This window comes from Squalius cephalus (genome assembly GCF_949319135.1).
Source record: "Squalius cephalus genome assembly, chromosome: 24".
NCBI lineage: Eukaryota > Metazoa > Chordata > Actinopteri > Cypriniformes > Leuciscidae > Squalius > Squalius cephalus.
In genome coordinates, this window is record NC_137145.1 from 780076 (window position 1) to 794293 (window position 14218).

At 39.1% G+C, this 14218-nt stretch overlaps 2 protein-coding genes across 8 annotated transcripts in view; both read right to left on the reverse strand.

Moving 5' to 3' along the window:
* LOC307152249 (NHL repeat-containing protein 3-like) overlaps window positions 1–10754 on the reverse strand; it is a 29127-nt gene extending 18373 nt beyond the window's left edge. Inside the window, exons 1-4 of one of the 2 annotated variants that reach the window (XM_079860730.1) lie at window positions 10571–10754; window positions 9493–9648; window positions 7073–7223; window positions 4735–4935 (exon numbers count right to left, since the gene is read on the reverse strand). In XM_079860730.1, the coding sequence (XP_079716856.1) occupies window positions 4735–4935; window positions 7073–7223; window positions 9493–9648; window positions 10571–10660 (598 nt within the window). In that variant the 5' untranslated portion in view covers window positions 10661–10754. The remainder of the gene's footprint in view (window positions 1–4734; window positions 4936–7072; window positions 7224–9492; window positions 9649–10570) is intronic. The other variant, XM_079860729.1, reaches the window with a different exon arrangement.
* A 3092-nt stretch (window positions 10755–13846) lies between these two features.
* The window catches only part of akt2l (v-akt murine thymoma viral oncogene homolog 2, like), a 28635-nt gene continuing 28263 nt past the window's right edge, over window positions 13847–14218 (reverse strand). For all 6 annotated transcript variants that reach the window (XM_079860710.1, XM_079860712.1, XM_079860713.1 and 3 more), the window contains one exon: window positions 13847–13945. In XM_079860710.1, the coding sequence (XP_079716836.1) occupies window positions 13866–13945 (80 nt within the window). In that variant the 3' untranslated portion in view covers window positions 13847–13865. The remainder of the gene's footprint in view (window positions 13946–14218) is intronic.

The window sequence follows — 14218 nt, forward strand, 5'->3', positions numbered from 1 at the left end:
GTTTATAACAGTAATCTTGCGGGGTTGATTCATTTAAAGTAATGTAATCGTTTGGTTTTAGCCAGGTTTCTGTCAAACACAGCACATCTAGATTATAGTCTGTAATCATATCATTAACAATGAGTGCTTTTGAAGTAAGCGATCGAATATTCAGCAACCCGATCTTTATCATTTGTTCATCGTATTATATCTGTATTATTATATTATTTTAATACGTATTATATCTGTTTTTTATTCGTTGAACATCAATTAAATTTTTACCCTTAGATGGGTTTAGGAGTTTTTTGTATGTCCAAATACGGGGAACAGACACAGTCTCTAAATGATGATATCTAGGTGAAAGAGGCTCTATGTGATGGGATTTATCTGACCTTGGTGACGCGAGGCCGCTAGCAGACGGTCGGTTTAGCCAGTCTGTCTGCTTCCTGACCTGAGCCCCAGATTGTCATGTTTGAGCTCTAAGACTATGTGCCATATTACTAGAGAGAAGAGCAGCACCATCCCAGGAGGGATGAATACCATCTCTTTTCAACAGATCAGGTCTGCTCCAAAAACTTTTCCAATTGTCTATGAATTCTATATTATTTTGCGGACACCACCTCGACAGCCAGCCATTGAGTGAGGACAATCTACTAACTATCTCATCACTCCTGCGAACAGGAAGGGGGCCAGAGCAAATGACAGTGCTTGACATCGTACTTGCGAGTTCACACACCTCTTTAATATTAATTTTGGTGATCTCCGACTGGCGGAGTCTAACATCATTAGTGCCGACGTGAATAATGATCTTAGAGAATTTACGATTAGCATTAGCCAGCACTTTAAAATTTGCCTTGATGTCAGGCGCTCTGGCTCCCGGCAAACATGTGACTATGGTGGCTGGTGTCTCTATTTTCACGTTCCGTGTAATAGAATCGCCAATAACTAGGGCACAATCAACAGATCTCTCAGTGGGTGTTTCACTGAGCGGGGCAAATCGATTTGTTATGGTAATCGGAGCGGAAGAGTGCTTTTTTTGATCCGCGACTAGAGCGATCTCTCACCGTCACCCATTTGCCCGGCTGCGCAGGCACTACTTCAGCCGAACCGACTCATGTAAAGAGTTCACTATGCTAGGCGCATCCAAAGCAGTATCTAAAGCTCTAGCACTCTTACTATCCTCAATTAAAGTTTGGATGCGTGTCTCCAGTTCTGAAATCTTCTCTGTCAGCCTAACTGACTCCTTGCATTTATCACATATAAATCTCTCTCTCACACACACACACACACACACACACACACACACACACACACACACACACACACACACACACACACACACACACACACACACACGCGCACACACACACACACACACACACACACACACAAACACACACACGCACAAAGACACACACTCACACTCCAGCAGCCAATCAGAGCTCTGGAAAATGATTAGGCGTATTTGTTGACTTGTCTCTAAAGTCCAATGTGTTCAAGGTCCAGAAAAACAAATTGAATCTACATTCATAGTTTATTCAAATACAACCCTAATGCAGTGATTAGAGATTGTTCCTTCATCAGAGCCGCCTTAAACTAATGTTAGGCCCCGGGACTGAGAGGTTTTGTAGGCCCCTCATCCCCTCCATTTGTAGAGTCTCATTTAAAAAAAGTGTAATATCTAGGTAATCTACATCACAAAATGCATTAGTTTCTTTCGGGACCTACATCAGTGAGTTTTTTTATATTGTTTTTAATTTTAATATTGTTATTAACATATCACTGAGCCCACTTGAGCATAAACACAAGACACTTTATTTAACAAACACACACAGCAACTAAATTTCAACTTTATGCAAATGAGAAGCGATTTTCGCGAGCGACAACCAATAGGAAAGAAACCTTTCAGTGGAGCTCAGCCGTCACCGTCTCGAGTGCAGACAAGACAGAAGAGTCCGAGGGCGATTTCACTGTTTTATATGATTTGACTGTAACTAACCACAAACATGGATATAATAAAATGATGCTTGAAAAGAAACCGTCGACAGTCTCAGTGAGTTTAATTCATACATTTATAGTTCGAGTGTTGTAGTTTTATAATGCAAGTTTAGCACTGCTGCAGTTCATTTTACAGTTTCCCTGCATTATGTTGACTATTAGGGACAAGAAATTTGATTATTTGTCAAATTCGGATGACATTTTAGTAATTTATGACAGTATGAGTGAGATTAATTTGTAGATTGATCGATCGTTAATCTAGTAAATGATTTAATCCACTGAACACTGCTGTGTGGTAATATAAAAACACTCTCCCAACAGCATACTGTTTCTTTTGAGCTTAATTCCTAGTCAAATTAAAATAATATAGTTGTATCACTTGTGATGGTGTTTTGTATAGATGTGGCCAGACGAGCAGTCTACCAATAACATTAGAGCGACAGCACTACCAACGCTCACAAGTATAGAGACTTCACAGTATAGAGACTAGCGACATACAGCGACAAAATCTGACAAGTTACAAAACAATATGACCATTTCAGCTCATCATGAACCTGAACTTGGGAGGGCCCTGGGCTTCAGCCCAGGTAAGCCCTTGCATTAATGCGGCCTTGTTCCTTCATGTGCATTAATAAGTGTTTTATAAGCTCCTTAAATAAAGAAAACCTTCACAGAATCCACATCAGAAACAGGACAACGCCAAAAACATGATCAGGATATTGACTTAACCTTCGTCAGCATTTATACAGTACAATATTTTGTGATAAACAGGATTCTCTGACTTTTATTTACGTCTTATAAAGGCATCATGTGTTTTAACTGGTTCTGTGCAACTGAGGATTTTTTTCACGTGAATAGTTATTTTAGTTTTAAACAAGTTTATTGAACAACAATATATAACACACACACACACACACACACACACACACACACAGACAGAGACACACACACACACACACACACACACACACACACACACACTCACACTCACACACACACACACAGCCTGTCACTCACATGAGATCAGCCAATAGCAAACCACAACCATCCAATCAATTCCCCACAGACACAATCAAGCCCCGCCCACATGTGTTCTTGTTCCAGAAGCGATTCACTCGGATATACGACAATGTAATACTAAAAATGAATGCCCTTATATGGAGATGTGTGGGCGTGTTTTATGCAAATGACTAGCCTCAGGTATGCAGTCGCTAAATTACAATACTCAAACTAGGGCTGTCACAATATATAACAATGCAAAATGCATCAATATGTATTACGTATAATTCACCCAAAATAACATTTCTGTGAGGAAAAAAATCAAGTTCACAGAGTTTTAGTGTCAGTACTACATTAAACTACTATATATAATGTTGAATATGATGTATAATAATGAGATTTGGAATATGTGTGTGTCCTGATAATGCCAGATGTCTGATGTTACAGTAAAAGTGTCCGACATCACTGTAGATATATCTAGCCAGTGACAGAGATCAAGCATATTCATCTACAATAATCCTGTGTTTTCATCTTCAGAATCATGAATATTGTTATTCTGGTGTCTCTATTGTCCTGTGCTTTGGGTTTCAGCACCGAGTCCATCCTGTTCATTTACACACACAATGTATTATCAGATTTAGCATTTTAATCAATAGTATCAAATCTCATGGACTATCCCGATAATATGGTAAGGTGAGTTCAGTATGGTGATATGTAATGAATCGTGACATGAGAGCAAACCAATTTTGTGATATTAAACCTACTGTTAGGAGTCTGGGAGTTAAGTTGGATTCCTCTCTTAAGCTTGATAAACATATAAACACAGTAGTTAAATCATGTTTTTATCACTTGAAGCTGCTATCCAGAGTAAAGTCTTTCTTATCACCATTAGAGCTTGAAAGAACTATACATGCATTTGTTCTGTCCCGCCTGGATTATTGTAATTCCTTATATGCAGGTTTACCCAAGTTTTCTATCACAAGGCTTCAAATGGTCCAAAACGCTGCTGCCAGATTCCTAACTGGGGTCCGCAGACATGAACACATCACTCCAATTTTATTGTCGCTTAACTGGTTGCCGGTGCGCTATAGGGTTGACTTGAAATTATTGTTGCTTGTTTTTAAATCGTTACATGGTCTTGCACCTTCTTATTTATCCGAACTTCTGACTGTGAATGTGCCTGGTAGATGTCTACGGTCCTCTAGTAATTTTAATTTGTCCCAGCCACATTCTCGATTAAAGTCGAGAGGGGATCGTGCTTTCGCTGTTATCGGTCCAAGGCTGTGGAATAGCATCCCCTCCTCGCTGAGATCGTTGACTTCCTTATATGAGTTTAAACTTAAACTAAAGTTATATCTCTTCGAACAGGCATTTCCTTAATTTTAATGTTTTATGTGGCTATGATTATATTGTGCAATTGTGATGTTTCTCCTTTTCATGCTTTCCTTGTTATGTAAAGCACAGTGGTCAACTTCAGTTGTGTTTACTTGTGCTATATAAATAAAGTAAAGAAAGAAAAATAAATAAAGTAAAGAAAGAGAGTATCGTTAACTTACACCGCTAATATAAACTCATCAACATTACAGCCACATGTGTGTGTGTGATCCAGACGAGATGTTCTCGTGTCAGAGATAACACACACACACACACACACACACACACCTACACACCTACACACACACACACACACACACACACACACACACACACACACACACACACACACACACACACATCTCCACATGATCCGCTTCTCACCTGGAGAGAGTTTGATCAGCCGGTTGTTCAGGCCGCCGTCTCCGTCCACGATGTAGATTTCTCCAGAACTGTGGATGAAGATTTCTGCCGGCTGGTCGAACTGAAGCGGACTGAGAGAAGATCCGGCTTTCCCGGGGGATCCCAGAACCCGCAGGAGCTTCCCGGTCGGGGAATACTGCTTCACTGTGTGTCCGAACGGCCCTGAACACCAGAGAGTCAGTCAGCGTTACTCACACACTCACACAGCGCTTTACACAGAGCTTTACACAGCGCTTTACACAGCGCTTTACACAGAGCTTTACACAGAGCTTTACACAGAGCTTTACACAGCGCTTTACACAGAGCTTTACACAGCGCTTTACACAGAGCTTTACACAGAGCTTTACACAGAGCTTTACACAGAGCTTTACACAGAGCTTTACACAGAGCTTTACACAGCGCTTTACACAGAGCTTTACACAGAGCTTTACACAGAGCTTTACACAGCGCTTTACACAGCGCTTTACACAGCGCTTTACACAGCGCTTTACACAGAGCTTTACACAGAGCTTTACACAGAGCTTTACACAGAGCTTTACACAGCGCTTTACACAGAGCTTTACACAGCGCTTTACACAGAGCTTTACACAGAGCTTTACACAGAGCTTTACACAGAGCTTTACACAGAGCTTTACACAGCGCTTTACACAGCGCTTTACACAGAGCTTTACACAGAGCTTTACACAGCGCTTTACACAGAGCTTTACACAGCGCTTTACACAGAGCTTTACACAGCGCTTTACACAGAGCTTTACACAGAGCTTTACACAGAGCTTTACACAGCGCTTTACACAGAGCTTTACACAGAGCTTTACACAGAGCTTTACACAGAGCTTTACACAGAGCTTTACACAGCGCTTTACACAGAGCTTTACACAGAGCTTTACACAGAGCTTTACACAGAGCTTTACACAGAGCTTTACACAGCGCTTTACACAGCGCTTTACACAGAGCTTTACACAGAGCTTTACACAGAGCTTTACACAGAGCTTTACACAGCGCTTTACACAGAGCTTTACACAGAGCTTTACACAGAGCTTTACACAGAGCTTTACACAGAGCTTTACACAGAGCTTTACACAGAGCTTTACACAGAGCTTTACACAGAGCTTTACACAGAGCTTTACACAGAGCTTTACACAGAGCTTTACACAGAGCTTTACACAGAGCTTTACACAGCGCTTTACACAGCGCTTTACACAGAGCTTTACACAGAGCTTTACACAGAGCTTTACACAGAGCTTTACACAGAGCTTTACACAGAGCTTTACACAGAGCTTTACACAGAGCTTTACACAGCGCTTTACACAGAGCTTTACACAGAGCTTTACACAGAGCTTTACACAGAGCTTTACACAGCGCTTTACACAGAGCTTTACACAGAGCTTTACACAGAGCTTTACACAGCGCTTTACACAGAGCTTTACACAGAGCTTTACACAGAGCTTTACACAGAGCTTTACACAGAGCTTTACACAGCGCTTTACACAGAGCTTTACACAGAGCTTTACACGGAGCTTTACACAGCGCTTTACACAGAGCTTTACACAGCGCTTTACACAGAGCTTTACACAGCGCTTTACACAGAGCTTTACACAGAGCTTTACACAGAGCTTTACACAGAGCTTTACACAGAGCTTTACACAGAGCTTTACACAGAGCTTTACACAGCGCTTTACACAGCGCTTTACACAGAGCTTTACACAGCGCTTTACACAGCGTCACAGTCTCTACGAACATTAGAGACGGAGCAGTTTAACGACACCGATGGAGATCTGAGGAAAACCACTTTAATATTCATTATGAGTCATAATCATAAATACAGTGAGGTTCACAATAACCGTTTACATAAATAAAAGAATGATTTAAACTCTGTTATAAATCTGATAGACACTTTTAGATTAAATATGCCATTCTCATTAATGGAGTAACACTTAAATTACATCAAATCGTTACCGAGAAGTTACAAAAAAGTATATTCTAATAAATAGTAATATTAGTAGTGTTAAACATGGGATCACGTGGATGAATATGCATATGCAAATGATATGCAGATGAGGTTATGCATAGTAAACAAGGCATTGTGAGCTCATATATGGTTATTTCGGGGAGGAGACGAGTGTTCACAGTCTTCCTCTGACTGGGTTTATAAAGGGAATCTGGCGTTCTGGCGTACACACGCTTTCATAACTCTGGATATTGCTGGCGTACGACATTTTAGGGTTTCGGCGCACGTACACTTATAGTGAGGATCCCACACACAGGTTTATAAACGAGACCAGAGGAGCCCAAAACCCACCGTTCCCAACATCCGTGATCCACAGTGTCGGATCGGCCGAGGCGTTGGCCAGGAACATCCCGTGAGGCATCTCCAGAGTGCTGGTGTTCCAGGCCTGCAGGAACTCTCCATCCGTGCTGAACACCAGGACCTTCGGGATGTTCTCGCCTCTCTGCCCGGAGAAACACACACACATCAGGATCAAGCCTCGCGACTGATGGAGTTCAGACTCTGTATCTCACAAGTGTGGCTTTTCCCTCATAATGTCAAGTTATAAACTCATAATCACAAGTTTGCATCTTCCAAATGTGACGCTGTCTAACCATTGGGCGTTAACACATAACACTATAACATCTTCACAATGGAGAATACGCTTAACACACACACATACAGCAACGAAAGGGGTAAATTATAATACCACACATACACTGTGTTGTAGATATACAGATACGGTAATAAAATGCTTTATAACACATTTAGGGTTCACATTAATCATAATGAGCACAACTGCCAAAACTGACACTTCAATAGAAATGTGTAGAACTGACATGTGACTGTAAATTGTATGATAGTGATATTATAATGTCTATATATGAACTATACATCTGCATTAGAGAGTAGATGACACATGTGCTAGTATGAGCAGCAGAGGACACTCACTGGCTTTAGTTTTCCACCAGTAATCTCCACTAAAGCAAGGCACATTTTCCATGTTAACTCCATTAAATGTCTTACAGACACACACACTCTCATGTTGCAGATATAGACATAGATTGGATTAAACGATAGATAAGAAAATGCTTAATCCGGAGGCCTGTTGCATGAAGCTAGCTGAACTAACTCAGAGTTTCAGAGCCGGTTTAGAGTCCCTCCTGGGTTAGATCAGGTTCAGCGGTCTCACAAAGCTCTGTAGAACGGTGTCTGCCAACTCAGGCTTGATCTAGAGTTTGCGATTACCTCTGAAGCCACGCAGTTCACTTCTCTTCTGAAGATTAAGAGATCATTTGGAAAATTATGATGAAATTAAAAGCGTTTATAAGGCAGGAATAAACACTTCTGCTGCAGAGAACATTAGAGAAGCATCTGAACAGAACATATCTATATCAGTGCATGATGTCAATCAAAGAAATAGACCAAATACTTATTAGTTCACAAAGAATTAATACACGCTGTTTAAAAGCATTATATATGAATGCATGTATTATATTTATATTACTTTAACAGCAAAGTTAATACTACTTGTCAATTAATATAATTATATGAATATATTATATTAATTTAATATTAATATAATAATTAATTGGCAGCAAAAGAAGAGAAATTTTGTCTCTAAGGTTTTTCACTATAAACTGCTGTATTTGGAGCGAGAGATGCAGGGGGCGTGGCTTACAGATACATGTCAGATTGCTCACAGCTGATTGGTCCAGTTTGGGTCTGCAATCTCTAACCCAGAATAAAGCCTGCACCGTTAGCCGTGTAGCGTAAGTTACCATGGCGATGAACAGCGCTAAGTTTGCTGAAACTGATCTCAGACCTGGGTAGCACTGAAACCCGCTTTGAGCAACAGGACACAGGACTCCCATTAATTTACATACTTTTTTAGATCTCATTGTCATCATAATGTGATATAATTGCAAAATGATATTTTACTACAAATGAAGTGGTAAACTTTGACAAAATATGATTATTAATGTAATTATAATAATTTTATAATGTCTAAATGTGAATCCAAAAGCAAAACCTGTGAAAAGAACTATATTAGTGAGCAGAAAGAGAGATGAGAGGTCCTCTGCTGCCATCCGCTGGTTATAACGGCAATTACAGTGAATTTATCATAGAAATATTACATTTTTCACCTTTTTAACTGTTATAGAGGCACCTATTGCCAGATCTCCGTACAAGTTAGTCTTCTTGTTTAGTCATAAGTCAAATTGACTTTTCTGAGCATGCCTTGAGGAGTTACAGGCTTTCGGGTGTACTTGGTCAAGCCCACATACTGAAGTGACCCTATTATAGACACCCACATGCAAAAGGTCAACTTTTTTTGAAAATTATTGTCCAATAGAGTCTCAGCACTTCACACTCGAACCCCTAAATATAACAAACCCTTAAACCCTTAAACTTATTTTACTTCAGCTGGCTGCCAAGGCAACATTTCCCATTTTCAAAACAGAACCAGAATAAAAGTTAATAAATATAGAATTAATTAAAATGTACAAAATTAATGAAAAAAAATTAAAAATTAAAAAATTTCTAAAAATGACAAAAACAAAAATATTATTACTAAAACTGAAATTGTATGTGAAATATCAATGGAAAATACAAACATGAAATCTAAAATAATGATACTAAAATAACTGAATCTTATCTCATAATTCTGCCTTCTCCCCTCAGTAGTGAGTGTGTGTCGAGCTCAGGTCAGAAGTGTGTGTGCTCCTCACCTGCGCCACATAGACACGCCCCCTCAGGTGATTGACAGCCACTGCGAACACCTGACCGGTGAACAGCTCGGGGTTTCTGGGCCACGAAATGTCCAGTTTGTAAAGCGCGCGCCCGTAAACCCGGAAGTCCGCGTGAGATCGCGACGCGACGCTCGTCTGCAAACACAGCAAACATTCATTTACTAATAGCAATAATAATAATAATAATAATAATAATAAAACATTAATTTACTAATAACTAGGGTTGTAACAATAATCTCATGTCACGATTCGATACATATACTGAACTGTTTCGATAATTCATACTGAATTATTGCGGTACTCCAAGTGATTTGATACTGTTGATTAAATGCTAAATTTGATCTTTTATTGTGTGTGTAAATGAATATGATGGACTTGGTGCTGAAACCCAATGAATAATAGAGACACCAGAATAACAATATTCATGATTCTGAAGCTGAAAATACTGAAATAAATAAATTATTGTAGATGAATATGTTTGATCTCTGTCACTGATATATCTACAGTAATGTCGGACACTTTTACATCAGATATTAGCATTATCAGGACACACTAATATTCCCCACTGCATTATTATACATCATATTCAACATTATATATAGTAGTTTAATGAAGTACTGACACTGAAACTCTGTGAACTTGATTTTTTTCTTCACATAAATTTTATTTTGGGTGAATTATAAACATCACTATCCACGACCATCCATCTACATACTGATGCATTTTTGTATCGCGATATATTCACACCCTCCTAATAGCGCGCGCACACACACACACACACACCACGGTATTATTACCCAGAGTATATGGCATTCTTACAGCATTCATCAGTTTATTTGTTTGTTCGGCTCACAGACAAGTACCATAGTAATACACTATTTTTAGATATATACTATTCATTAGTTTGTTTGTTCTACTTACGAAAACGTGTAGAAGCTACCATAGTAGTACTCTAAATATATCACAGTAACACCATACATGGATATGTACTATGTATACTTTGAAATAACACGTAGCATCGCTTCATATTTAATCTCCGGTGACACTGGACACTCACGTGAGAGCTGATGGCGCCACACATGAACATGATGAAGAGGAGTAATGCCATGGCAACAGCAATTAAACAGCAGTAATTACGCCTTCTCATAGAGATTAATAATCATCGATCATCTCGAGTCCAGCGGCGCAGCACTTCCTGTTTTGATCACATGACGACTCCTCTAACCTCATTGGTTCACACTGACAGCGGTGCGGTGACGTCACATGCGATCGAAAAACATCTTAATAATAATAATAATAATAATAATATATATAGGGTTTTAAAAAAAACAGCTCAATCTTATTCAGACTCAAACTGAGCAAAAAAATGTAATTCGCTGCAAACGCTGATATTTATATGAAAATCTGATGCTTGTAATGTACATCAGTAGAGCAGATACTCACATAAAACGCATTTAAATATCAGTATTTGCCAATAATGTCTTAGTAAGATATAATTAAAATGCTCAGTTTTATGATCAAAGCTCTGTAGTTTTAAATTTGCATATCAAATGAGAAACAGAAGCTTTATAGGTTTAATAAGCCAAAATATGAGACATCAAACTAATGAGGAAATAACATGTTCTAGTGTTTGTTTTGGCTGTTGTGGATAATATATATTATGCAAAATCAAACTGGCCTTTTAGTTTCTATCATGAAGAAGATGATGATGATGAAGATATAGTGAAGAATGCACAGGCCGGTTTCAGAGTCTCCTGATCGGGTCAAACGTTATTTTACTAGCATTAAGATACTATTATAGCGTTTATTAATATTATAAATCAGTTTTCTTTTTTTTTTTTCGGTATGCATTTTAATTTCAGTTAATGTTTTAGTAATTTACTTGTGTGTTTTTGTCATTTTTAGAAGTGTTTTTATATGTCTAATATATTTTTATTAACTTTTTTTTTTAGTTTGAGTTATTTTAGTACATTAACCCTTTCCCTGCCATCGACAGAATATTCCAGCTTTCCATGTGTCCACTGTTATACAGCAGGGGACGCTAACACACATCTCCTGAAGGAGTACAGTAAGAGTACAGTATCTCCTGATCAACACACAGAAGGAGGAGGAAGAGGAGGAGAGGAAGAGGAGGAAGAGGAGGAAGAAGAGGAAGAAGGAGAAGCGAGTGATGGAAGTATTGCTGACGCACGTCAAATATCTTGAGAAAATGCTGACGGGAAAGAGTTCATTTAAACTCAATTAAAATGAGAAACATTAAGATACTTTCATAGTTTTTAGTGATTTAAATTACTTAAATTTACCCTTTTTAGTCACATTTTTAGTCATTTTGTTGTGTTTTTTGTCATTTCTAAAAAATATGTCTATATAGACCTACACTGTTGTTCAAAAGTCTGGGGTCGGTAATATTTTTAATGTTTTTAAGAGAAGTCTCCGCTCACCAAGCGTTTATTTGATCAAAAATACACACAAAAATACAGTAAAAACAGTGAAATATTATTATAATGTAAATCATCTGTTTTCTATGTGAATATCTAGTAAAGTGTAATTTATTCCTGTGATCAAAGCTGAATGTTCAGCATCATTACTCCAGTCTTCAGTGTCACATGATCCTTCAGAAATCACTCTAATATGATGATTTGATGATCAAGAAACATTTATGATTATTATCAGTGCTGAAAACAGTTCTGCAATTTAGTACAACTGATGAACAGAAAATTCAAAAGAACAGCATTTATTTGAAATATAATCTTTTGTAACATTATAAATGTCTTTACTGTAACGTTTGATTAATTTAATTCATTCTTGATGAATAAAAGTATTGATTTCTTTTCCACAAAAAATGTAATAAAAATTCTTACTGACCCCAAACTTTTGAACAGTCGTGTTTAATGTTACAGAAGCTTTATATTTCAGATAAATGCTGTTCTTTCTGTTCATCAAGAATCCTGAAAAATTAAATGTATCACAGTTTCCACAAAAATATGAATTGTTTTCAACACTGATAATAATCATAAATGTTTCTTGATCATCAGATCCTCATATTAGAGTGATTTCTGGAGGATCATGTGACACTGAAGACTGGAGTAATGATGCTGAACATTCAGCTTTGATCACAGGAATAAATTACACTTTACTGTATATTCATATAGAGAACAGCTGATTTACACTGGAATAATATTTCGCAATATCACTGTTTTCACTGTTTTTTTTGTATTTTTAATCAAATAAACGCTTGGTGAGCAGAGACTTCTCTTAAAAACATTAAAAATATTACCGATCCCAGACTTTTGACTGGTAGTGTAGGTTTTTATTCATTTTTATTGCATTTTGGATAAGTCCGGGTGTGTGTGTGATCAGATGATGTGTGTGTGTGTGTGTGTGTGAACAGATGATGTGTGTGTGCGCGTGTGTGTGTGTGTTCACAGTTGAGATCCAGCAGGGTTATGAGACTCAGAGTGTGTGTGTGTGTGTGTGTGTGTGTGTGTGTGTGTGTGTTCACAGTGGAGATCCAGCAGGGTTATGAGACTCAGAGTGTGTGTGTGTGTGTGTGTGTGTGTGTGTGTGTACAGTGGAGATCCAGCAGGTTTATGAGACTCAGAGTCTGTGTGTGTGTGTGTGTGTGTGTGTGTGTGTGTGTGTGTGTTCACAGTGGAGATCCAGCAGGTTTATGAGACTCAGAGTGTGTGTGTGTGTGTGTGTGTGTGTGTGTGTGTGTTCACAGTGGAGATCCAGCAGGTTTATGAGACTCAGAGTGTGTGTGTGTGTGTGTGTGTGTGTGTGTGTACACAGTGGAGATCCAGCAGGGTTATGAGACTCAGAGTGTGTGTGTGTGTGTGTGTGTGTGTGTGTGTTCACAGTGGAGATCCAGCAGGTTTATGAGACTCAGAGTGTGTGTGTGTGTGTGTGTGTGTGTGTGTGTGTGTGTGTGTGTACAGTGGAGATCCAGCAGGTTATGAGACTCAGAGTGTGTGTGTGTGTGTGTGTGTGTGTGTGTGTGTGTTCACAGTGGAGATCCAGCAGGGTTATGAGACTCAGAGTGTGTGTGTGTGTGTGTGTGTGTGTGTGTGTTCACAGTGGAGATCCAGCAGGTTTATGAGACTCAGAGTGTGTGTGTGTGTGTGTGTGTGTGTGTGTGTGTGTGTGTGTGTACAGTGGAGATCCAGCAGGTTATGAGACTCAGAGTCAGCGGCTGAAAGTCTTTAATGTTTTCTGTTGCTCAGAATCTGATCATGAGAGACTGAGATGATGATGCACTCATCCTCTGAAACACCACATGACCGTACGGGGAAGAGATGCCTCATGGGAGTCCGTGGTGATGCATTCTGGGATGTGTCCAGGCTGTGGTCGTGTCACTCTCGTACGCTGGCGGAGTAAGAGAACTGAGGGAAGTGAGCACATGACCCAGAATCCTCCACACCTCGACGGCTCGCTGGAACAAGTGGAAGGAGATCAACAAACATCAGCGTGACGAGAGAAGCGGAGACGCTCACACCGACGGCACACTTCTACAGCGCTCACTTCAGGGGAACGACTGCAGCGCTCGACAAGGCCGACTTAAAGAACAACAATATCAGTGTACTTAGTGTATACTATAGGCTATATCGGGGGTGGGGGGGGTGGGTCATTGCAATCTTTAAAAATAAACAAAACTAAGTAATAATGTTTTTCTCATCATTTACACTTCGCATCATCATATGTGTGT